Source organism: Triturus cristatus, chromosome 1_1 (genome assembly GCF_964204655.1).
Source record: "Triturus cristatus chromosome 1_1, aTriCri1.1, whole genome shotgun sequence".
In the NCBI taxonomy this organism is placed as follows: Eukaryota; Metazoa; Chordata; class Amphibia; order Caudata; family Salamandridae; genus Triturus; species Triturus cristatus.
In genome coordinates, this window is record NC_140579.1 from 181830306 (window position 1) to 181855491 (window position 25186).

Below are 25186 nucleotides of genomic sequence, written 5' to 3' on the forward strand. Positions count from 1 at the left end.
TTAACACAAATGTCACGTGGCTGGAACGCCACAAGGAGTTATAGGCCACTCCTACATCAGTGCCATCTTGGGGCGGGGTCGGGCCAGTGCACAGTCTAAGTCTTTCCATGAATTAGCAGTTGAACCAGAATTCCTTTCGGTAGTTCGAGAACTTTCGTTAGCGTCAACTTTGCGTCAGCATGGCGTCACTGCAACCTTGTAGCAAAGCCACGGTTTGTTCTTAGGGCGGGGCAGCAGGCGGGTTCTTCCGCCGACGCTTTACTTTCTCACTGCACCAAGCGGAGGCAAGGCGGCTGCCGCCCGGGGGGGCAAAAGAGCAATGGCGGTGGTTTTGTCCTTACCGGAAGTCCGCAGGAGTCGAATGTCAAATGACTCCAACCAATTCTGCAAGGCTGAGGGGAGCATTCTGTCAAGGGTGGGGCCCATGCCCTAGCAAACAAGCTTTCGAGTCCAGAATTGTCTCACGGTGGGCCAGGCCTGGAACCGGAGGGGTCGACCGCCGGAGTTCAAGGGCAGCAGTAGCAGCAGCTCTTCGGTACAGTCAGCGGAGAGGAGCCAGCAGCAGTAACAGCAGCAGTTCGGGTGGTGCTGCCACCGGGGTGATTCCAGTAGCAGTGACGACAGCAGTTTGGATGGTATCACCACCGGGGTGGGTCCCCGATTACCTTGCTGCGGGGGCCCACTCCTCACGTCGGGCGCTAGCGGCAGTCCTGGTGAACCCGGTGCTTGGGTGGTTGCCTGGCGGCCGCGTGCAGGGGTGCCGGCTCAGCCGAACGGCGAATGAAGTGGCAGGGCGCAGCTCAGCTGGCCGACGTGTGAAAGGTGTGGTTTGGGGTGCCCTCATCTGCTGGTGAGCCTCCACCTGGGGAGGTGGGGGAGGTCCGTCCGCGTCGCCTCCCCCCGCCAGGGCACCCTCCATTATCGAAGGAAGAAGCAAATGGGAAGATCCGCACGGCGTGCCAGGGTGAAATTCAGCAGGCCGATGAAAAAGATGGCTGGGTGCAGCTTAGCTGGCCGGCGAGTCAAAGACGGTTGGGTGCAGCTTAGCTGGCCGGCGAGTTGCCTGGCAAGCCTCCACCTGGGGAGGTGGGGGAGGTCCGTCCGCGTCGCCTCCCCCCGCCAGGGCATCAGCCCTTATTGAAGAAAGAAGAAGAGAAAGCGGAAAGGCCCGCACAGCGTGGCGGGCTCCGCCTTGGTGTTGCCAGAACTTCGGCGCTTCGTATAGCCTCCGGCCTATTCGCACAATCGCTCGCCACTGATGTCAATGGATTTTTGCATGGCTTTTATAGCCCAAAGTCAACTAAGAGGGACCGCCCAAAACAGGCCAATGTTGCAATTTCGAGGAAGGAGAGGCGAGGACGGTGTCACGTGGACGTTAAGGCTTTGGGATGGAGGTTGCAGCAGACTGTTATGTAAATAGTTGTTTTAAAACGCGTTTTATCCTGTTCATTTTGCCGGAATGTTGTTATACTTGTAATTTATTAAAAAATGTTTGACCATACTATTTTGCTGGAGCGTTGTACGTATCAGCGATCTGGTTAGCGTATTCGGAAAAAAATGGCGTTTGCTCGATTGCACGTGATCCTAATCAGGTGTGGTGACGTTGATGGTGGGTATCAACAAACTTCCGGTTGTGTCTATTGGGGTCCTATTTTTGTTCAGTTCCAAAAGGACCGGGCACTGGGATTTCCAGTGTCCGAACCCTCTACAGAATGCACATTGATTTCCATCTAAGTCTCTCCGTCCGTTGTAGGGTGTAGGTGTATGGTCTCTAGGGGGTTTTTGTCCTGGTTCTCGCTGTTTATCTATGGTATCGAGTTGTACCCAGGTATATCCGAACGGCTCAGCGTGGTCAACTTTCCGGATTTGTTTCCACACATCAGCCGGCAAACATAGCCCAAAGAACAAGTCGATATCTGCTAACGTCATTATCGTTGAGCCTAAGGCTGTGCCTAATTCAGTGTAGAAGGCAGTCGGGTTCTTTCTCAAGTCGGGTAGGGTCTTTCTAAAGGTCAAAATATCTTGCCGGTCCCACGGCTGGTAGACCCAGTTATATACAACCCTTCCCTTCGCATCTTGGTGGTTGATGTCGTCGTGTGTTCCCTGACCCCGTGGGGGGACCCAGTAGGGGGCAGCTTCTTTAATGGGCATCATGGCATCGGCCCTTCCTCCCTGGGGCTTAGTTGCCATGGGGGTTTCCGTTGTGGTTGTCTGTCCATGTTCTTTAAGGTGTCGGTAGACCTCGAGTGTACGAGTGAAGAGGTTCGTTACATCGCCCTCTCTTTCTTCCCCAATGTCTACCTTCCTATATAGGGCCGCTAGGCCTTCGGGACCTTTATCGTGGTACCTATTCTCATATGTATTCAGGGTGCGATAACAGAGCCGTACGACGAAGTGTCGTCTGCGGCTGTCGGCATACGATTTATACACGTCCGTTATATACTCCTCACTTTCTTTTCGCTCCACCAGCGTCCCTACTATCTTGTCAATTCCTGCTCGTTCATCTTTAGTTAACCGATTCATTCTGGTGGACTCTTTCTTTCCTATCTCATGGTCGTCTAACGTTGTAGTCGACGTTAGGTTCAGTACAAGAGGCTCAGCCGGCGCGGAGGCCGTGAGGGCCGAGGCCCCTGTACTGCTTTCGTTCGTGTTCGGGGGTTGTGGGTGTTGCACTACCGATTGGGAGGGTGCATACGGAGGGGGCATGTAAATGGTCGGGGGACCTAACAGTAATTCGTCATTCGTTTGCTGCTTGGAGGACAATACAGGGTAGAGCAGAGAAGGGGTCCTAACAGCGTACTGGCCTGAGGTTTCGGGCTCCTGTCTTAGTTTAGTTTCCCTTCTCTCTTTTATGTCTTCTTCTAACTTTTTAGCGGCAAGGTGAGCTGCCTTTCGTAATTCCTTTTCTGCTTTTACTTCTTCCCTCTTTTTCCGTTGCGTTGCTTCTTTGCGCCACATGCCGATACTGTCAGGCATAGTAGGCGTCGTCTTATTGCTACGCAGAGCTATTTCTAGTGCTTCTATCTTATGGTCGTCGAAGGATCCCATCAGTGGCCACTGACTTTCGGGGTCCTTCTTGGTATATTTATGCCACAGCTTGCTATAAGCTACGGCGACTAGTCCATATTTAGTGAACATGTCCTTATTAGGGGTGCCCTCCAGTGGAGCCGGATGGTTCACCTCTAATAAGCGGTCCGGGCAGAACCAACTACCAATCAGTGGGGAGAAGATAGGCATGACGGGTTTCAACGGGGACAAAAGTCAGCACTACCTATCTTTTCACTGCTTGCAAAGACTAGACAGAATATCTCTATTCTTCGTTATTTGTAAGCAGAGAATACCTCCAAAGAACCAATATCGAACAACTAGTGTTCGGACAATCAATCAATCAATCAATGGGGAGATAAAGATAGGCACGACGGGTTTCAACGGGGACAAAAGTCTGCGTTACCTACCCTTCACTATTTGCAAAGACTAGACAGAATATTCCTATTCTACGTTATTTGCAAACAGAGAATATCTCAAAAGCACTATTCTTCAAAACAATCAATGTTCGGACAATCAATCAATGGGGAGATAAAGATAGGCACGACGGGTTTCAACGGGGACAAAAGTCTGCGTTACCTACCCTTCACTATCTGCAAAGGGAGAGAGAGAGAGTATTCCTACTCCTCCCCGTTTGTAGACAGCGAATATCTCAAAAAGAACAATCAATGAGCAATACTAGTATTCAAACAATCAATCAATTATTTCGCACTTTTGTCGTATTTCACGACCTTACCCGGACCGCATGGACAGTTTCTCGTCTTCCGCCTCCAGCGCCCGATCGTCCTCTATTCTCCGTATTTGCCGCGGCACTCCTGATGGTTCCCAGTCAGGACCGTAGATCACTCGAGAGAGGTCTGCTCGGAACCAGAGAAGTTCGGATGATCGGCTGCCAGACGAGGGTCTATTGGGCAGGAGCTCTCCCGATCGTTGCAGTCGTTCACTCTGTCGTCGGGACCTCTCCCACTGGATCCACGTGTCGCTGATGGGCCCCACGTTTGGGACGCCAATTGTTAAATGGTAGCGGCAGTTTCAGTCGATAATCTTTCAAGGATTTGCCCGGCGGTAATCGCCTCTCATACCACTCGATGATTTACCAATAAAAGAGGCAGGCGCCGGAGACTGGAAGGCAGGAAACAAAGTTTTATTCCGTCGGAGCAGAACACATCAGATCAGACAGCAAGGTATCGTCACGAGGTGCTCTAACTGCATCTCTGAGACCTGGTCTCTTATACACTGGTTTATTGCTTTATTACATATAGTACATTCTTGAGATTCCCTTGATGTGCGGGGAAATATCCCCTGAAGCCCCGGCTCAGATCCGATCCCACACATGGTTACAGTAGAGGTTCCCACCCTACCCGCAGTGGGAGATGGCTATCGCGCAGCAGGGAATTCCGCTAATTCCCGGGGGTGTGTGCAACCGGCCGGGTCTCAGGGGGTAGGGGCTTTGATTCTACTGTAATCCCTTTGATGTGGGGTGTTTCCCTTACAGTAGGGGCAATAAACTGCATCCGCAGGGCTAGGCGATGGCCTGGGACCAGTTCAGACAATGGGGCGCAGAGGAAGGGGGGGTTATCAAAGGAGAGGCATGACCATGTATGGGTTGTCGGTTGGAAGTGGTTCCGTAGCAGGGTCGCGCAGAAGGAGAGGGTTTATGGCCTGTATGAGAGAGCGGGGGTGGCCAGCGCGCGGGGGATGCTTGCAGCGCCAGGGGAAAGCGCTGGCGGTCGAGAGTGAGCGGGGAGAGAGTGGGGTGCCTAAAATGGCGGCCGTGCATTCGCTGGTGCGTGGTGCTGGGGAGGGGCAAGATGGCGCAGATAATGTTCAGTTTGCGAGCTAAATTTCCACAGTCCCTGCCTCCTCACTGCGGCCGTATGGTGAATGAACGGCGGCGGGAGGGCGAACCAAACACAACGGCAGGAAACAGGTGCGGAGCACAGTTGCCCCCAGGAGTTTGTAAGAGTCCCCCGCTCCACCGGGGTTAGGCTGCCGGTTTCTAGCGCCTCCAGGCGCGTGATTGGCTGGTGGTGGCTGTGGGAGGAGCCGCTAGGGAGTCTGGGTGGTGTGGTCCCTGCCTCCTCACTGCGGCCGTATGGTGGATGAACGGCGGTAGGAGGGCGAACCAAACACCGCGGCAGGAAACAGGTGAGGAGCACAGTTGCCCCCAGGAGTTTGTAAGAGTCCCCCGCTCCACCGGGGTTAGGCTGCCGGTTTCTAGCGCCTCCAGGCGCGTGATTGGCTGGTTGCGGCTGTGGGAGGAGCCGCTAGGGAGTCTGGGTGGTGTGGTCCCTGCCTCCTCACTGCGGCCGTATGGTGGATGAACGGCGGTGGGAGGGCGAACCAAATACAGCGGCAGCAAACAGGTGAGGAGCACAGTTGCCCCCAGGAGTTTGTAAGAGTCCCCCGCTCCACCGGGGTTAGGCTGCCGGTTTCTAGCGCCTCCAGGCGCGTGATTGGCTGGTGGCGGCTGTGGGAGGAGCCGCTAGGGAGTCTGGGTGGTGTGGTCCCTGCCTCCTCACTGCGGCCGTATGGTGGATGAACGGCGGCGGGAGGGCGAACCAAACACAGCGGCAGGAAACAGGTGAGGAGCACAGTTGCCCCCAGGAGTTTGTAAGAGTCCCCCGCTCCACCGGGGTTAGGCTGCCGGTTTCTAGCGCCTCCAGGCGCGTGATTAGCTGGTGGCGGCTGTGGGAGGAGCCGCTAGGGAGTCTGGGTGGTGTGGTCCCTGCCTCCTCACTGCGGCCGTATGGCGGATGAACGGCGGCGGGAGGGCGAACCAAACACAGCGGCAGGAAACAGGTGAGGAGCACAGTTGCCCCCAGGAGTTTGTAAATTCCATACATGGTGCTCTATACGTCCAGATATCGCTCATATCACATATTACCCTGTTTAAGTATAAAATCAAAAAGTGCATATAGTGCGACCTAGTCCAACATTCAAGATTTCATGGAAGAACGTGAGCGAATATCCATTTTTAAAAAAGAGCAAACTCGAAATGTTAGATCCTCACCATTAAGCTGAAGAATAGTTTTATATGCAACCCTAAAATCCGTTATTCCATTATCTCTAAAAAATGGGATCAGTATCTGCATACTGTACTTTTGATAAAAAGTGCAGAAGAGCAAGAAATGCAGCATAGACTGCTTTCCTAGGTTGCCACAGGGGCAAGCCAAATCCTCAATGTTGGATTGATAGCCTAAGGGAAAACACAGCAAGTATTTTATTGTGCCGGATCTAAGGCGAAAAAGAAGGCTTCGCTCTCAGCAAGTGATATCTCTTAAAAGATAACTAGCTGGTAAACAAGAGGAAGGTCCACCTTCTTCTGCTATTGATATATATTGTGCCACGGATACTTTGATGTGTTTCTGTGCATATCTTATGTCCCCATAGTGTTTGTATAAGGCTTTGCGGACAATCTTTTTATCAATTCCATCTAGTTGGTCTGGTTTATGAAAGATATGACCAAGGTTAACTCTGGTCAGATTTGCCTGTACTTCTGCAAGCCACGGTATGTCCTCTCCCTTGTCACATTTTAAACAATCAACTATAATCTCCCTTGTTAGCAAGGCTGCCGGGTTTTGCCAAACCTTCAGCCAAAACATGACAGGGCGGGATCTAATATAATCCTCTAAGTAAGATAATTTTAACTCGTTATGGCAGGCAAAAGTAGATGATGAAATTGGTAACCCCAGAATTCTCCTGCAAAATCTATTTTCTTCAACCTGGACACTTTTCAGGTTTATAAAACCCCAAATTTCAGCCCCATAAGTCATGATTGGTACACATTGTGTCCTATAAATTTTAAGTAGGGACAGTACTACCTCAATTCTTTTCAGTTGAGGGAGACTTATTATCGAATTAACTGCTTTTAAAAATTTGGGCCGGCCATATACCAAATGAGGTGCCCAGGATCCATTATCTGAAAATTGTAAACCCAAGTACGGGAAAGTGCGAGTGCGTAACAGGGTATCTGAGCCCGAGGTAATGACATTAATAAGGCATTTTTTTGGACCACAACACAATAAAAAAGATTTCTTAAAAATCATGCAAAGATTCAGACTATTCATAAAAACTACAAAACCCCTAACTAAAATACGTACAGCATTGGGTGTGCGTCCCATTAAAACAGCATCGTCTGCATATAATAGAGCTGGCAGTTTATTACCATTAATTATTGGGACATCTGTGGTTTGGTCAGACAACGCGTTATGTAGCTCATTAACATATAAAATAAACAAAAGTGGGGCAAGGACACACCCTTTTCTGACGCCTCTTCCAACCACTATATCCCCTGAAACTGCCCCATCCGTGCTTATTCTCACCCGAGCCCTTAAATCCCTATGTAAATACGCTAAAAAATACACCATGTCTTTGTCAAACCCGTAGTCTAAAAGGCATTGCCAAATGCCGAGATCTATTAACAAAATCAAATGCGGAGATGAGATCCATAAATGCTAGGCAAAGGGGACTGTGTCGAGCGATGGTATATTTTCCTATAATTAAATTAAGATTGAGACACTGTTCCTCCGTTCCAAGATTACTTCGGAAATCCAGCTGGCATTTGTTTAATATGTTTTCCTCTTCTGCCCAAGTTCTGATTTTGTTAAATAAGATCCTCCCCAATATCTTAAGGGTATTATCAATTAGAGAAATTGGTCTATAACAACTCGGGTTGGATCTATCTCCCTTTTTAAAGATGGGAACAATTACAGATGTAGACCAAGTATTGGGGATTTTAGTTGTTGTCAAATTATTAAAAACATTGAGTAGCAAAGGGGCCCAAAACTCTGGCCTAGATTTTATAAGGTCGATTAGTAGCCCGTCCGGGCCCGGGGCTTTGTTGCCCAGGCTCTGGTTAATTGCATCCTCAACTTCCGATAAAGATATTTGGATTTGAGCAGCAGCGAGGTTGTCAAAAGTATCCTCGCACTGAGATGTAATAGCATATATTTTTGAAAAATGGTCTACCCACGCTTCACTCGTTATATTACAACTTAATGGGGTGAGTGTATTGCCAAACGCTCTCAGTGACTTGGCGGCTGTCCAAAAACCATTTGTATTATTAAGCTTTGCAGCACAAGCCAGGTTACTCCAGTGCTCTTTTAAAATCACATCTTGCCTCTGCTTCACTGCTCTTTTATAAATATACCTTAATAATCTGATACGGTTAGGGTCTCTGGGGGAAGCTGATAGGGCGGCTCTAAGTTCTCTGTTTGCCCTAGAGCAAGTGCTGTTAAACCACCTAGAGTCGGGACTGAGTGGAACTACAGGTCTCGAAATCCGTTTTTTAATGCCTGCACATAGTAGGACAAAAGCAGAAACTGCCTCTGGGTTAGGATTGTCCAATGTGAGACATGTCTCACAAAGTGATGGATAGGTTTTTACCATCTTTTGGAACACCCTGGGGCAATCCATGCCTTTCCATTCAACTCTTAAGTTGTCTGTGGAAGATTCTATGTTATCGGCCCCTGGCTCCTTTCTAGGGTCAGGTCTAAGTGCAGCCCTAAAAGTGACTAAAATTGGATTATGATCCCCAAAGATGGATGTTTTAACCTCTGCTGCTGCTAAATGATCTTCTAATAGTGCTGATATAAAAACATAGTCAATAATTGAGGCTCGGCCAAGACCTCTATAAGTGGGTATTAGACTATCCTCATTATTTACAGCTGCAATGTCCATAACATTTGAAAGACTGCTATTTAATAAATGATCTATTAATTCATACCCCCTTTTGCACGGATTGACTGAAATATGCTGGATGGGGGGTCAAGGTATTTTCCCCTGCAATCTTCGCATTAAAATCGCCCCCCAAACATATCCTACCAGTCTTTGCTTTCCCAACAAATTATCCATATCCGAAATAAAGTTAAAGAGGTTAACAAAATTCACATTAGGTATGGTTAGAAAATCGTTATTATAAAAATTAATAAAACAAATCGGAACCCCCCGTGTGTATATCAAAGCTTGAAAATTGGCATTTTTGGTGGGAATTGATTTTACACTGCCGCCCGATGCTATACTAACCCATATCGATAGACCACCTGAGGGTCTGCCTTGCTTGGGATGGGGGGAGATAATATTAAAACATTCATATCCTTCAAGATATAACTCTTTGGTTGCCCAAGTCTCCTGAAACATAAGGATGTCGTGTTTATTTACCATATTGACCCATTCATCGATATTTAATTTGGAAGCCAATCCGGCCACATTCCAGCTCAACACCTGTAATAGTGAATCAGGAAGATCATTTACAAGAATAATTTCAGCCTCAAGGTCGTTATTAGCTAGGATAATCTCCATAGGTGCCGGAGAGGATGGTTCGATCGATTGAGATTTAAGTGAAGGTCAATCAAGGGTATCAAGATCGGAAATGGCAGAGAACCTATTTACAGAGTGATATGAGGGACTGATTAGTGATTGCTGTTCAAATGGTGGTCTATAAAAGAAGCCATGGGGTTGTGCACAGATGTTTGTGGGTAGGGGGCAGTTAATCTCCCTTGCAGCCAGTATTGATCTAACAAGGCTTGGTCGGCGGAAATTAATAACAATACAATCGCCCCGGATAATTTTTTCCTCCGATCCAACCCAACCCACCCTTCGTACCATTAAAATATCATTTATGTCAGACCTCCTGTACCCTTTGTATTTAGCCAACCAATCCACACTTTTGTTCCGTAATTGTTCCCAGGACTCAGTTTTGTTCTTCTCTAATGGAGGCACCCCTCCGAGAATCAGAACGTACGGACAAGACGCTGGGGGTAGACTTAAAACATCCTTATTTGACTCGGCATACCCACTGATATTAATACCAACAGCACTCGTGCAAGCTGTGGAGACGGCATGAACACCAGTTTGAGTAGTAGGATGTGATAAAACAGTGGGTATTATATTTTGGGTATTAACAGAGTCAGTGCGTGATTTTAAAAGGATGTGATCTCTAGTTTTACTATTAGTATCACAGGAGACAGGGGGCTGCTTTGCAGTTATGGACAATTGTTGCTCGCTCTGAACTAATTTTTTCTGGCGGCTACCCTGTTGGGATGGCTGTTTAGATTCCTTGCTGGGGGATTCCAAACGATCTAAACGCTTCCATAGGTTTGCAAAGTTTTTATCAACAACCACTTTAACTCGGTCATACAATGTGTCTATAATAATGTCAATAGCAGTGTCCCCAAGTGTAAAATTAGAAAAAGCAGTCTGTATAGATTCCGTCTGAGTGTGTGCAGAATTATTTAAAATTTCCATTGAAACTGAATCAATTGGGTCGCTGCAGGGTGTTAGGTCCACTGGGGCTTTCGGGCCCTGGATCCACGTATTTAGCGTGGTACCTTGGGAGTTCAGACATGGAGGTTGTTTCCGTTTGGAGCAAACTGGTTTCACTGTCTTCCTTTTCTTTTTTGCTCCACATATTTCCGGATTCGGGGATGTATCTGCAGTTGCCGAGACTAAAATGTCAATTGGGCAACTCCCGGATGCAAGGTCTACTGTTACCCCTATGTGACCAGTTTCCTCAGCACTCAGTATATTTTCTCCGGTTAGTAAATGTGAGCCATGTAGGCCATGATCAACCTCACTATGTGTCATTAGTTGGGGGGCACTTACATCGATGTTCTCATTTTGTGTGGCAGAATGAGGTTTTGTTAAGCCCAGGGACAGGCGCCTCTCAGTCAATTCAATCTCAGTACTGACTATGTTCATCACCCTCTCCAGCATGGTGTCAATAGATGTGGTATTACGCACTGCGGGAGTTGGGTTTCATTTGCCCATGATGTTGTTCTCCCCGGACATGAGATGGATACAAAAACCCCACTCACCACTGCAGGAACCAGCTGAATAATGATGGTGACGTATGCGTTCTGAAGCAGCTCAGCACTCCAGATGCACAGAAGCACATAGAGGCAATTTCAGGGGCTCCAATATGGCCTATCAACCGTGTGTTTCTCCCTGGTCCCAGGCGGACCCCTCCCTTGTCGCACGCCTTTCGGCCAGACCCAGACTCGGCCGGGTGCAACCTTCGGGTACTGCTACTGCCGCAGCTACTGCCGCCTGCTTACCGCGGGAATCCCAGAGCCGTGCCTGTGGGCGCTGCGACGTGCTGCTTTCGGCTCGCGGTCAGCAGCTCAGTCAACGACGAGACTTGCGGAGCAACGGAGCGGCAGGTAAAGCCGGGCACGGTGGAGGGGTGATAGCTCTGTTTCTTTCACCCCCGGCTGGATCACATCGATGAATACTGGGTGCTGGGGCTAGGAGCTGGGGTCCCGCGAGGCAACTGACATGTTCACTCGCTTCCAAACGATGTCTTGCCTTGTGTAAAAAATCCCAAAATAAAGCAACAAAAGAAATAAGCACTCCTGTATATGAGCCCAACGTGCCTGTACTCTTTTCTGCAGAGAGACTGTTCCCATGAAATCAAAATTAAATGTACTTAGCTTGGTAGAAGTAGTCCAACATGATGAGAATGTCTCCTCCACTGCAGGGTAATCCAAGGCTTGGAACCGGCTCACGGTCGTGCGTTAGCGATATCCTTATGTCTCAAGGGAGACAAATGGCAAACTGCCCTGAGCCCCAGAATGGTTCGTAGACGTGCTCCAGCTCGTTTGCGAGGAGCAGCTGAGGAAGAAAATAAAAAGAACTGCTCCGAGCCTCTTAACGGCTCATGACGCGCTCCAGCACGTAGGAAATACCCAAAAATCAGCCCCAGAAAGAATGAAACAGTATTGAGCCTCACAGCGGCTCGTAAACACACTCCAGCGTGTTGGCAGTGTCCAAAAATCAGCGGGGGGGGGAAGAATTAAACAGTCTCAAGCCTCACCGTGCCTTGTAAACGCGCTCCAGCACGGAAGTGTCGAAGTGTCTCGAGTCTCGCAGCGGAACGCAATTGCTCTCCAGCGCGTCTACAGAATCCGCCGGTGCAATCATACAGGCATATCAGGCCCTGGGCGGGTGCGGCGTGATGAGTGTAGAAGCACCGGAGGGCTGAGTACACCTGCGGTTACATCTGCGGGACCGGGAGGACGCACCCAGCCGGTAGGCCCCAGCAGGACCACGCCGAGGCAGCGCAAGTGCAGTCCAAGCCAGCGGGGGAGCCGCGCTGCAACCACAGCACTCCAGGCAAACGAGGGCCGATCCAGCACCTCCGCTCCACACGCCGCTGGGGGGGGGAGGGGGAGTACACCGGCCCCCGCGCAGCAGCAGGCGACAGTAGGGCCCCCCCAGGCCAAACACCGCTGACGAGGGGGCAGGCAGCAACGTCAGGAGATCCCCAGCAGCTCACCGCAGTTGCAGCCCGGCCGCGCTCTGAAGACGGCAGCAGGTAGCTCCACCCTCACAGCACACCTGCAAGTCCTTCCCCTATTACCCTTCAGTGAGGCTCTCACTGATGTCCTCCTGGGCACTTGGTCCAAGCCCATCACAGGGGCTCCTGTGGAGAGGACAATCGCCTGCCGCTACCGCCCTGCCAACCCGGTGTTCTTGACCCAACACCCTTCCCCTGAGAGCTTGGTGGCCAAGCCTCCTCTTCTAATGGCGCCTTTCTTCTCCCCCTTCAGATAGTGAATCCAAAAAGCTTCCTCCAGCTTGGCACTGCAGTCAGTGAATACCGCGTGCCTCTTGGGCCGCTTCTTCCATACCATCTGGGATATGGTCACGCAGGTGCCGCCTCAGTGCCCGGAGGCGTTCTCTCCCAGGCCGTGGCAGATGGGAGAGATGCAGCCAAATTCGCCATTAGATGTGGACTGGATACCACCAGCTCACTTGGCAGAATGATTGCCACGTCCGTAGCCCTTCGGTGCTACTCCTTGTTGAGGACATCTGGCTTTTCGAGGGATGTCCAGTCAACTTTGACAGACATGCCTTTTGATTGCAGTCATCTTATTGGTGACAAAGCAAACTGCGCTGGAGCGCTTTGAGGATCTGAAAGAAACACGTTAGTTAGATTCCTCACCTTAGAATATCCCCAGGCGTCAGACTGGATCCGGAAGATTTTTCGTCAGCAATACCCCTTGCGCGTCGCTAGGCGTCGTCTGCGGCTCCGCGGCCGTCGTCGGCGTCGTGCTCTGGAATGACGTCGTCGGAGTACTTAGACGCCGCCCTCGCGCGCTGACGTCAGTTCTTCTTTTTTCCGCGCCAGTAAGCGCAGATCCGGGAGAGCTACCCCTTTAGTCAATTTTTGACTAACTTTTTGATCCTTTTTGATCCTGTCTCGACTCCGGTGCCGGTAGGATGCCTGGTTTCAAAGCCTGTACGGACTGTAACCGCTTGATGTCGGTTACGGACCATCACCGCCGGTGCCTTTATTGCTTGGGCCTCGATCACGACGCGGCGTCGTGCTCGGACTGCAAGGCCCTGACCTCGAAGGCTAGACGGGAGCGGTCCCGTAAGCTTCTCGAGATTCGCCACTCGGCTCCGCGCGCCTCTCGATCCCGGTCCAGGAGGAGGTCCAAGGATCGGTCGCGGAGCCGCAGCCGACGTCACCATCGGTCGTCGGGATCCAAGTCTTCGGGTAAGTCGAAGCATTCCAAGAAGTCCAAGAGGCGACACCGCTCTTCGGACTCCCCTCGCCGGTCGCGCGACTCGGCCGAGGGTCAGGGTGGTTCCCCCCCCTGCGGCTCCGGAGGAGCCGCAGGCGCCGCGCACGTCCCCATACCCTCCGGTCCCTGGGACTGACGCGACGCCGGAGGAAGTCAGTGCCTTCCTCTCGGCCATGAGGAATCTGGCTCCTCCGTCGGCGCCCGCTGATGCGCCTTCGGGCCCCGCGGACCCGACTGGGCTGCCTTGCCTGCCGGTGGCTCCGGCCCCGGCACCGTTGACGGCTCCGGCCTCGACGCCGCAAGCGCCCGTGGGACCCGTTCTCGAGTCCCCGTCGACGCCGGTCGACCTCGTCACGCCTCCTCCGCCGGCGTCGACACCGGTACCACCCCCGACGCCGACGTTCGACGTCGAGCCCCGGTTCAGTCCCACTCCGGGCCCGGCGCCGGTACGGCGTCGATGGACGCCGCGATCGGCCTAGCTAGAGACACATTATGTCTACCGCCCGGCTCCGTTACTTTCTCCTCTACACCAGGAGTCGGATGATGGGAACAACTGGGAGGGATCCGAGGATCCTATGGCCGTTCATGCTCAACTGTCCCAGGACTGGGCAGATGAACTGGGGGAGGCCAGTGGCCTAGATACCTCTCCAGACACTGGATTTGTCTCTCCTCCGACTGTGGCTTCGGAGGAGGGCGCTGCTTTCTCTGTGGTGCTGCGCAAGGCGGCCGCAGCCCTTGGGCTCGAGCTGCCTGCCGTGGCTGTGAGGACTAACGTCCTTACTGAGGTGCTTCAGTCTGCAGCAAGCTCCACTGAGCCTCTGCTGCAATTCAATGAGGCCCTCATTGACGTTCTGCAGGGCACCTGGTCCAAGCCCTCCACAGTTCCTCCTGTGGACAGGAACGTCGCCAGGCGCCACCGCCCTGCTCCGGGCGACCCCAGTTTTCTGTCCCAACACCCTACCCCTGAGAGCCTGGTTATCCAGGCCCTCACCTCCCAATCCTCTTTCCCGACCGCCCCGCCGGACCGGGATTCCAAGAGACTTGAACAGTTTGGCAAGAAGCTGTTCTCCTCCCTTAGTTTGGGCCTGCGGTCTTTGATCACCGCTTGTCTCTTGGACCGTTATTCCCACTCTCTGTGGGATGCGGTAGAGGACGCGCTGCCCCTGTGTCCGGAGGAGGTCTGGACACGACTTACCCAGGCTCTGGCCGATGGGAGGGATGCCGCACGACATGCTATACGATGTGGGCTTGACACCACGGACTCGCTGGGTAGGGCCATTTCTACCACAGTGGCGCTTAGACGTCACGCCTGGCTGCGGTCCACGTCATTTTCGGGCGATGTCCAGAGCACTCTCATGGACATGCCCTTTGATGGCACTCGCCTTTTTGGCGACAAAGCGGACAGTGCGCTGAATCGCTTTAAGGACTCCCGGGCAACGGCCAAGTCCTTGGGCCTCTCGGCCCCGCGGTCGCAAACTTCCGCCTTTCGCCCCTTTCGTGGCCAAGGAAGGGGTGCCTCCTCACGTGCGCCTAGCCACCAGCCGCAGAACCAACCTGCGCGCGGTCGCGGACGTGGTTTCCGCCGAGGCGGTTCTGGAGGACGACGAGGTCAGCCCACATCCACCCCGGCAGCATCCGCCTCAAAGCCTTCCTAGTCCGTGCTTTCAGGCCCATTCCGCGCCAGTGGGCGGCAGAGTTCGCCATCACCAGCTCCACTGGCGGTCCATCACATCGGACAGGTGGGTGCTGCAAATCGTCCGAAGGGCCTACTCCCTCCCCTTCGAGACGACCCCTCCAGCCATGCCAACGCAGCACCACCGTATCTCGGGGGATCATTTGAATCTTCTCCACGAGGAAGTTTCGGCCCTCTTGGCCAAGGGGGCCGTCGAGCGCGTTCCGAGCCCAGAAGTAGGTCGTGGTTGTTATTCCCACTACTTTCTGGTTCCCAAGAAGGGCAAAGGGGGCCTACGCCCTATCTTGGACCTCCGGAACGTCAATACCTTCCTCCGGAAGGAAAGGTTCAAGATGTTAACTTTGGCTCAGGATCTAGCTGCCCTAGACCCCGGAGACTGGATGGTAGCGTTGGACTTGCAGGACGCATATTTCCACATCCCTGTCCTGCCGGCCCACCGGCGTTACCTGCAGTTCACGGTGGGCCCAGAGCACTTTCAGTTTACCGTGCTCCCCTTCGGCCTCACCAGTGTCCCTCGGGTGTTCACGAAAGTGATGGCGGTGGTCGCAGCTCATCTGCGCAGATCAGGGGTTCCAGTCTTCCCCTATCTCGACGACTGGTTGTTGAAGGCGGGCTCGCCCCAGGCAGTCGTCTCCCACCTCCAGACTACGGCGGATCTCCTGCATTTGCTGGGATTTTCCATCAACGTGCCGAAGTCACACCTGAGCCCCTCTCAAAAGCTCCTCTTCATCGGAGCGGTTCTCGATTCGGCGCAGTTCCGGGTCCATCCACCGGAACAGCGGGTCCGGGATATACAGGCCCTGATTCCCATCTTTCGGCCTCTATCCTGGGTCTCGGTCAGGCTAGTGTTGCGGCTTCTGGGGCTGATGGCCTCCTGCATCCTACTAGTGCATCACGCCAGGCGGCGCATGCGGGCTCTGCAGTGGGACCTGAAGTTTCAGTGGGCCCAGCATCACGGCAACCTGTCCGACCATGTCTTGATCTCGGAGGGCACTGCACAGCAGTTGCAGTGGTGGCTCACGGACCGCGATTGGGTCAAGGGCAAGAGCCTCTCCCTTCCCCAACCGGAGCATGTCGTAGTGACGGATGCGTCCCTCCTGGGATGGGGTGGCCATATGGGAGAGGCGGAGATCAGAGGCCTCTGGTCTCCGGCGGAGTCTCGTCTCCACATCAACCTGTTGGAGTTGAGAGCGATCCGACTTGCACTGAAAGCCTTCCTTCCCTCTGTCAGGGAAAGTGTCGTGCAGGTGTTCAAGGACAACACCACCGCCATGTGGTATTGCAACAAACAGGGCGGGGTGGGGTCGTGGACCCTTTGTCAGGAGGCTCTGCGCCTCTGGACATGGCTGGAACACCAGGGCGTCACCCTGGTGGTTCAACATCTGGCGGGCTCTCTGAACGCCAGAGCAGACGAACTCAGCCGCCGGTGCATGATGGATCACGAATGGCGTCTGAACTCCGAAGTGGCGCAAGGTCTCTTTCAGCAGTGGGGAGAGCCTTGGTTCGATCTATTCGCCACCGAAGAGAACGCGCAATGTCAGCAGTTCTGCGCGTTGGAATTTCCAAGGCGGCACACGCTCGGCGACGCTTTTCGTCACGAGTGGAGTTGCGGTCTGTTGTACGCCTTTCCGCCTATACCACTTCTGCCCAGAGTGCTGAAGAAGATCAGGCACGACCGGGCTCAAGTTATCTTGGTGGCTCCGGATTGGGCACAAAGGTACTGGTATCCCGAGCTACTCAGTATGCTGACCGATCCTCCGATACGTCTGCCCCTTCGGGAGGATCTTCTGTCGCAGCAGCAGGGGACGGTCCTCCACCCGAACCTGTCCAGCCTCCACCTCCATGCGTGGAGATTGAGCGGCGGCAGTTGATGCCATTTGACTTGCCTCCTGAAGTCTGTGATATCATTCTGGCAGCCAGGCGTCCCTCCACAAAGACGGTATACGCCTGCCGGTGGAACAAATTTGTGGCATGGTGCACAGCAAAGGCTGTGGATCCCCTTTCCGCCCCTCTTTCTGAGGTTCTCCTCTTTCTTCTTTCTTTGGCCCGGCAGGGCTCTGCCCTGGGCACTCTGAAAGGTTATCTTGCTGCCATCTCTGCCTTCTTGCGGCTTCCTGATCAGCCTTCTCTTTTCAAGTCCCCTGTAGTTACACGCTTTCTAAAAGGCATTACTCACACGTTCCCTCCTGTCCCTTTTGTAATGCCTCAGTGGGACTTGAATCTTGTCTTGACATTCCTGATGTGCGCTCCCTTCGAGCCTCTTCACAATTGTCCTCTTCGTCTTCTGACTCTTAAGACTGCTTTTCTGGTAGCCCTCACCTCGGCTAGACGGGTGAGTGAGCTCCAGGCTTTATCTTCAAAGCCTCCTTTTCTGTCTGTTCATCCGGACAAGGTAGTCCTTCGGCCTCGTCCCTCCTTTCTTCCGAAAGTGGTGACTCCATTTCATCTTGGGCAGTCTGTCACCTTGCCCACCTTCTTTCCGCCTCCGCATCCTTCCAAAGAGGAAGAGAGGCTCCACCGTCTGGACCCAAAACGTGCGCTCTCCTTTTATCTGGACCGCACAAAGCAGTTCCGGGTGGACGACCAACTTTTCGTTGGATACGTGGGTGCTAAGAAGGGGAAAGCGGTGCACAAAAGGACCATCTCTCGGTGGGTCGTTTTGTGCATCAAAATTTGTTACTCCTTGGCAAAAAAGGACCCTCCTGTTGGGCTGCGCGCCCACTCCACTCGGGCCACAGCGGCTACTACTGCTTTGGGACGGGGTGTCCCTTTGCAGGACATCTGTCAGGCGGCGACGTGGGCTTCGCTACACACGTTTGCCAGGCATTATTGCCTTGACAGCCAAGTCCGGAGGGATGGCTTCTTTGGCCGTTCTGTCCTCCAGGACTTTCTGGTGTGATCTTGGTTCGCAGACCCACCACCGGGGATGGTATTGCTTGGGTATCTATTCTAAGGTGTGGAATCTAACTAACGTGTTTCTTTCAGATGAACAAGTTACTTACCTTCGGTAACGATGTATCTGTAAGAAACATTAGTTAGTTAGATTCCTCACCGACCCACCCATCCTCCCCGTTCTGCGAACTGACATCTAGGGTTAAGGTTATCCTTTTCAGGCCCCATGATTTTATTTTTGGCACCAGTGTCGGTCTTTGCATGGCTCTGCGTTCCTGGCGCGGAAAGCTATGTACAAGAACTGACGTCAGCGCGCGAGGGCGGCGTCTAAGTACTCCGACGACGTCATTCCGGCGCACGACACCGACGACGGACGCGGAGCCGCAGACGACGCCTAGTGACGCGCAAGGGGTATTGCTGACGAAAAATCTTCCGGATCCAGTCTGACGCCTGGGGATATTCTAAGGTGAGGAATCTAACTAACTAATGTTTCTTACAGATACATCGTTACCGAAGGTAAGTAACTTGTTCTTCTAGAGCTATGGCCAGGTCTTTGGGCTTCACTGCGCCTTCTCGCCCACTCCAGACTAGTTTTCGTCCCTTTTGTGGCTACGGAAGAGGCACCCAACCACGTCCGGCTCAGTTTAGCTACTGGTTCACGCAAGATGCCCAGCCTCTGCGTGGCGCGGATGTGGGACCCAGCGGCCTTGCGGGTCTGGGAGCCAGGAGGCAGGCTGGTCCACCCTTTCTCCCCCTGCCGCAGCCTCCAAACATTCCTAGTCCGACGTTTCAGGCCCATCAAGGACCAGTTGGATGAAGGATTTGCCATCACCTCCAACTGGTAATCCATCACGATTTTGCAAATCGTCGAAAGGGGCTACTCCCTCCCCTTCAAGACTGCTCCTCCCTCCATGCCACCGTTATACGAACGCTTATCAGAGGATCATTTGGAACTGCTCTGCCAGTGAGTCTCAGCTCTCTTGGCCAAGGGAGCTATGGAGAGGGTCACTGCACCAGAAGTAGGTTGTGGTTGCTATTCCTACTACTTTCTGCTGCCCAAGAAGGACAAAGGCATGTGACCTATTCTAGACCTCAGGGCCCTCAACTGCTCTGAAAAGAAAAGTTCATGATGCTCACAATGGCTCAGGTCCTGTCTGATCTCAACCCCGGAGACTGGATGGTGGCGTTGGACTTGCAGGATGCTTATTTCCATATTCTCGTCTTCCCAGCCCACATACGCTATCTATGGTGCACAGTGGGCCATGAACACTTTGTATTGTATTGTATTGTATTGTATACAGATTTATATAGCGCGGAGAAACTGTAACCCTACGGGTATCCAGGCGCTCTGACCAAGCGAGATGTTAATTGCACGGAGAGGCAAAGTCAGGGGCTTCATGCTGCTGGGAAAAGCCAGGTCTTAAGGCTCCTTCTGAATTCTATCAATGACTGCGTCTGTCTGAGAGCGGGTGGAAGTGCATTCCAACTTTGAGCTCCGACCACCCTAAATGCCCTCCCTCCCAGTCTGGCCCGTCTGAAGCTGGGCTGTGCCAGCAGGTTGGCCATGGATGACCGCAGCTGCCTTACGGGGGAGTACCAGGCGAATCTTTCCTGGAGTGGAATCGGGCCTGTTCCATGAATTGTCTTCTGCACCAGGCACAGAGATTTAAAAAGGACCCTCTCTCTGACGGGTAACCAGTGTAATTCTCTTAGTGCCTGGGTGGGAGATGAGTCGAACTTGCGACCAAGTGCCAGCTTAGCAGCGGCTGACTGAACTCTCTGTAGCCCCTGCAGAATGTATTGGGGGGGCTCCGAGGTACAGAGAGTTACAGTAATCCAGTCTGCTGAGGATGATGCTTCTAACGGGAGTCTGCAGGCAGCAGCGGAAGAACACGGCGTAGAAGTCGCAGCAGACCAAAGCAGGTGCTGGAAGTTTTACTAGTCTGTGAAACTATCTGGAGGTTATTATCGAATAGAACCCCCAGATTTCGTACAGTGCTGGCTGGCGTCAGTGGAGCTGAGTCCGGGGCAAGCCTGAAATCCACTGGAAGATGTTGGATCTGTTTCGTTGGTGCGAAGAGCAGCAGTTCAGTTTTGTCTCCGTTGAACTGCAGGCAGTTTCTCCGTAACCAGTCCGTGGTCTGCCTCATGCAGCTTTGGAACTGCTCCAGAGAAACCGCCTGCTTACCTTCCAGGGAGAAAGCCAATTGGGTGTCATCCGCATAGTTAATCAGCTCCACCCCGTACGCTTTAATGATGGAAAATAGCGGTTGTAAATATATATTAAACAGGATGGGGCTGATGCTGGAACCTTGTGGGACTCCAAAGTCCACAGGTGTGTTCTCTGAGACGAATGGTCCCATAGTCACCTTTTGATGCCTTCCCATTAAGTAGGAGCGAAGCCACTGTAGTGCCTGGCCTCCCACCCCGACCTCCGACAACCGTCCCAGCAGCGTATCATGACTCACGGTATCGAAAGCGGCTGACAGGTCTAGGAGCACCAGAACAGCTGTGCTCCCTGTGTCAGCTCGCATTCGCATCGAGTCCAGCATGGTGACTAATGCGGACTCGGTTCCGTGGCATGGGCGGAAGCCGAACTGGTCCTTGTCCAGCAGGCTGTTGGCTTCAAGATAACTCGAGAGGGATCTGCTCACCGCCTTCTCCAAGATTTTAATAGGAAACGGGAGGAGAGAGATAGGCCGAAAGCTGGCGGGAGTAGATGGGTCCAAAGTAGGTTTTTTAATAAGGGGGGAGACCACGGCCTGTTTCCAGCCGTCCGGGACCATACCCTCAGCCAACGACTGATTGCAGATCTGGCGCAACCAGGGGAAGGTCTGATAGCCGAATAGTTTCCAAGCCTTCTGGGGCAAAGGGTCGAGGGGGGGAGCCCGACGAGATGCTGTATGCCGTCTTAATGAACGACTCCTCCGAAAAAGATGGAAAGAGGGTCAGTTCACCGTGCTCCCCTTTGGCCTTACCAGTGCCCCTCTGTTGTTTACGAAGGGGATGGCAGTGGTCGCAGCTCATCTGCACAGATCAGGGGTTCCAGTCTTCCCCTATCTCGACGACTGGCTGTTGTAGGCGGCTCACCCCAGGCAGTCGTCTCCCATGTCCAGACTACTTCGCACCTCCTGCACTCGCTGGGGTTCACTATGAACGTGCCGAAGTCACACCCGACTCCCTCTCAGAAACTCCTTTTCATCGGAGCAGTTGTGGACACTAGGCAGTTTTAGGTTTATCCTCCCGAGCAGCAAGTCTGGGGTATTTGTACTATGATTCTGATCTTTCAGCCTCTATCCCGGGTTTCGGTCAGAATGACCCTGAGGCTGCTGGGCCTCATGGCCTCCTGCATCCCGCTGGTAGATCATGCCAGGTCGCATATGCAGGCTCTGCAGTGGGATCTGAAGTTCCAGTGGGCACAGCATCAGGGGAATCTGTCCGATTGTGTTCAGATCTCGGAGGGCACTGCACGTCAATTGCAGTGGGGGCTAACGAACCAGGATTGGGTCAACGGCAGATCCCTCTCCCTTCCCCAACCGGAGTACACAGTTGTGACAGATGCATCACTTCTAGGGTGGGGCGGCAACATTGGAGAGGGGGAGATCAGAGGCCTCTCTTCTACGGTGGAGTCTGAGCTCCACATCAACCTTCTGGATCTTCGGGCTTGTACTAAAAGCATTCCTTCCCTCTTTCCGGGGAAGAATAGTGCAGGTGTTCACGGACAACACTTCCTCCATTTGGTACTGAAACAAACAGGGCATGGTGGAGTTGTGGACCAATATCGAGGCTCCCCGTCTCTCGACATGGCTGGAATATCAGGGCATATACCTGGTGGTTCAACACCTTGCTGGTTCTTTGAACGCCAGGGCGTACTTACTGAGCCACAGATGCATGATGGATCTCGAATGGTAACTTCACTCGGAGGTGGCACAAGGTCTCTTTAAGCAGTGGGGTGAGCCTTGGTTAGATCTATTCGCCACCGAAGAGATCGTGCAATGTCAGCAATTCTGCACGTTGGAGTTTCCAAGGTGGCACTCGCTAGGCGACGCTTTTTGTCCCGAGTGGAGTTGCGGTTTGCTATACGCCTTTCCGCCTATACCACTTCTGCCCAGAGTGCTGAAGAAGATCAGGCGCGACCAGGCCCAAGTCATGCTTGTGGCTCCAGATTGGGCACGAAGAGTCTGATATCCCGAGCTGTTACACATGGCCATCGATCCTCCGATCCGACTGCCTCTTCGGGAGAATCTTCTGTTGCAGCAACGGGGAACAGTCCTCTGCCCGTACCTGTCCAGTCTACACCTCCTTACGTGGAGATCGAGCGGCGACAGTTGACAGCCTTCGACCCTCCTGCCGATGTCTGTGATATCTCTGCAGTCAGGCATCCCTCCACTAAGACGGTAAGATGGAACAAATTTGTGGCATGGTGCACAGCAAAGACAGTGGATGCCCTTTCTGTCCCTCTAAATGAGGGTCTCTTGTTATGCCTGTCTTTGGTCCAGCAGGGCTCTGCTCTGGGCACTCTGAAGGTCTGCCTCTCAGCCATTTCAGGCTTTCTTAGGCGTCCTGATCAGCCGTGTCTTTTCAAGTCCCCTGTTGTAAATCGCTTCTTTAAGGGCATTACTCATCTTTTTCCTCCCTTTCCCTTTGTAATGCCTGAGGGGGACTTGAACTTGGTTCTTACTTACCTTAAGTGCGCTCCTTTGAGCCGCTTCCTAACTGTCCTCGCAGAATTCTTACTTTAAAGACTGCCTTTCGGTTTGCCATCACCTCTGCTTGCAGGGTGAGTGAGCTCAAAGCTCTTTCTTCAAAGCCCCCCTTTCTGGCTGTTCATCTGGACAAGGTCATCCTCAGTATCAGACCTTCTTTTCTTCCCAAGGTGATTACTTCTTTCCACATTGGTCAGACTATCACTTTGCCCACCTTTTTTCCGCCATGCATCCTTCTAAGGAAGAAGAGAGGCTTGACCGTCTGGATCCTAAACGTGCGCTTTCATTTTATTTGTTTCGCACCAAGCAATTCCGGTTGGATGACCAGCTCTTTGTGGGTTACGTGGGTGCCAAAAAAGGTTGGGCCGTGCACAAACGGACCATCTCTAGGTGGGTAATTTTGTGCATTAAAGCTTGCTACTCTTTTGCAAAGAAGGAGCCTCCAGTGGGATTGTGCGCCCATTCCACCACGGCGATGGCAGCTACCACTGCTTTGGGACGGAAAGTTCCCCTCATTGATATCTGTCAGGCAGCTAAATTCACGAAACACTACTGCCTGGACAGCCCAGTCCAGAGAGACGGCTTCTTTGGCCGTTCTGTTCTCCAGGACTTTCTGGTGTGAACTTGGTTTGCAGACCAACCTCCGGGGTTGATATTGCTGGGGTATCTATTCTACAGGCAAGGAATCTATTATTTACTAATTGTCTCTTTCAGATGAACAAGTTACTTAACTTCGGTAACGATATATCTGTAAGAGACATAGATAAGTTATAGATTCCTTACCGCCCCACCCATCCTCCCCATTCTGCGAACTGACTTCTAGGGTCAGGGAATCCCTTTCAGGGCCCTAGTTCTGTGCACCAGTGGTCAGTGTCTTGCATGACTCTCCACTTCTGTCATGGAATGTTGTGTAAAAGAACTGACGTCAGTGCGCGAGGGTGGCGTCTAAGTAGCTACCTCGGCGTCATTCCGGTGACCACTACGCCAACGATGCACGCGGAGCCGACCGACGCCACCTTTCGACCTGCAGGGGTACTGCTGACGAAAACAATTCTCAGGATCCAGTCTGATACTTGGGAGTAAGTCTACAGGTAAGGAATCTATAACTAACCTATGTCTCTTACAGATATATCATTACTGCAGGTAAGTAACTTGTTCGTGATTAACTGCTTTTATGATGATACAGTTAGACTCCCGCCTTGATGACTGTGAGGATTCAAGCATGTGGATCTATGAAATATACCAATACTGGATAACTGCAGTTACAAGTAAGTAATTAATTTTCATCTACTCAGGCACCTGGGGACATAGCAGGTAGATTCAGTATCTCTAGAACAATTGTTACCGAAGGTAAGTAACTTCTTTTTTTACCTACCATAAGTGCTACCCAGTAACCTCTGTCTTCATTGGGACAAGAAAGTTATTTATTCTAAGATTAGGAGACCTTGCTCCATAACTGTATTTTGTGTTTCTTATTCTGACCTCCGTACGTTCTTGATGAGGGGAGAGGTTCTATATTTGTTTGCATAGATAGACTCATTTTGAAAACCTCTATTAAATACTCATTATTTTTACTTTGTTCATGTCTCTTTTTCTGTTTCCTTCTCTGTAGGCCCCTCATATGAATGTCAGAAAGGCAGTTTATGAAGCCCTCTGCAATTTTTGCAGAGGTGTCTACCGTGTCTGGCAGAAAAACCCAAGTGAACAGAATGCAGCAGGTGGGGAAGTGCTTTGAATTGTGCATAATAGGGGCTGGTGTGTTCCGGATGGTGTACTGGATACATGGGACTTATTTGTCATTTCTCTATCAAAGGGTCTTTATTGATATTCATTGAATACATATCAACTTTTAAAAGTAGAATCTGAAAAGTTGCCTAACATCTCTATTTCTGAATGATATTCCTACCTGCAGATTCCTCATCTGTAGAGTAATCCCAGGTGTAAGACTAGATGTTATGTGAGTTTGTCTTGCACGGCTAATCACCCATGAGGGTATCCAGGCACTGGTTAGGCGTGAGGCTGAAGGTGCTGGGAGTCTGCCTCGGTGACTTAGTCGAAGAGCGAGGTCTTCAGCTTCTTGCAGAATTCAAGAAGTAAGGAGGAGACTCTAATGTGTTGCACGAGATTGGTAAAGGTCTTGGGTGTTGTAGGTAAGTAGGGTCCGCTTTCATGGTCACCCCCACTCTTTGCTGGTGTCATTATGTTTTTCTGACTAGTCTTACTGGGATCCTGCTTACCTCGACCCCCGTCTCTGTGCTTCCTCCCTAAATTGGACATAATGAGTACTTGGGTTAACTCCAGATTGGCTACTGGTGTAC

At 52.0% G+C, this 25186-nt stretch overlaps 1 protein-coding gene across 1 annotated transcript in view; it reads left to right on the forward strand.

Annotated features, from left to right (window-relative positions):
• IPO4 (importin 4) overlaps positions 1-25186 on the forward strand; it is a 3494625-nt gene that overhangs the window by 2677212 nt on the left and 792227 nt on the right. Inside the window, exon 22 of the mRNA XM_085624107.1 lies at positions 24481-24586. Within this exon, the coding sequence (XP_085480233.1) occupies positions 24481-24586 (106 nt within the window). The remainder of the gene's footprint in view (positions 1-24480; positions 24587-25186) is intronic.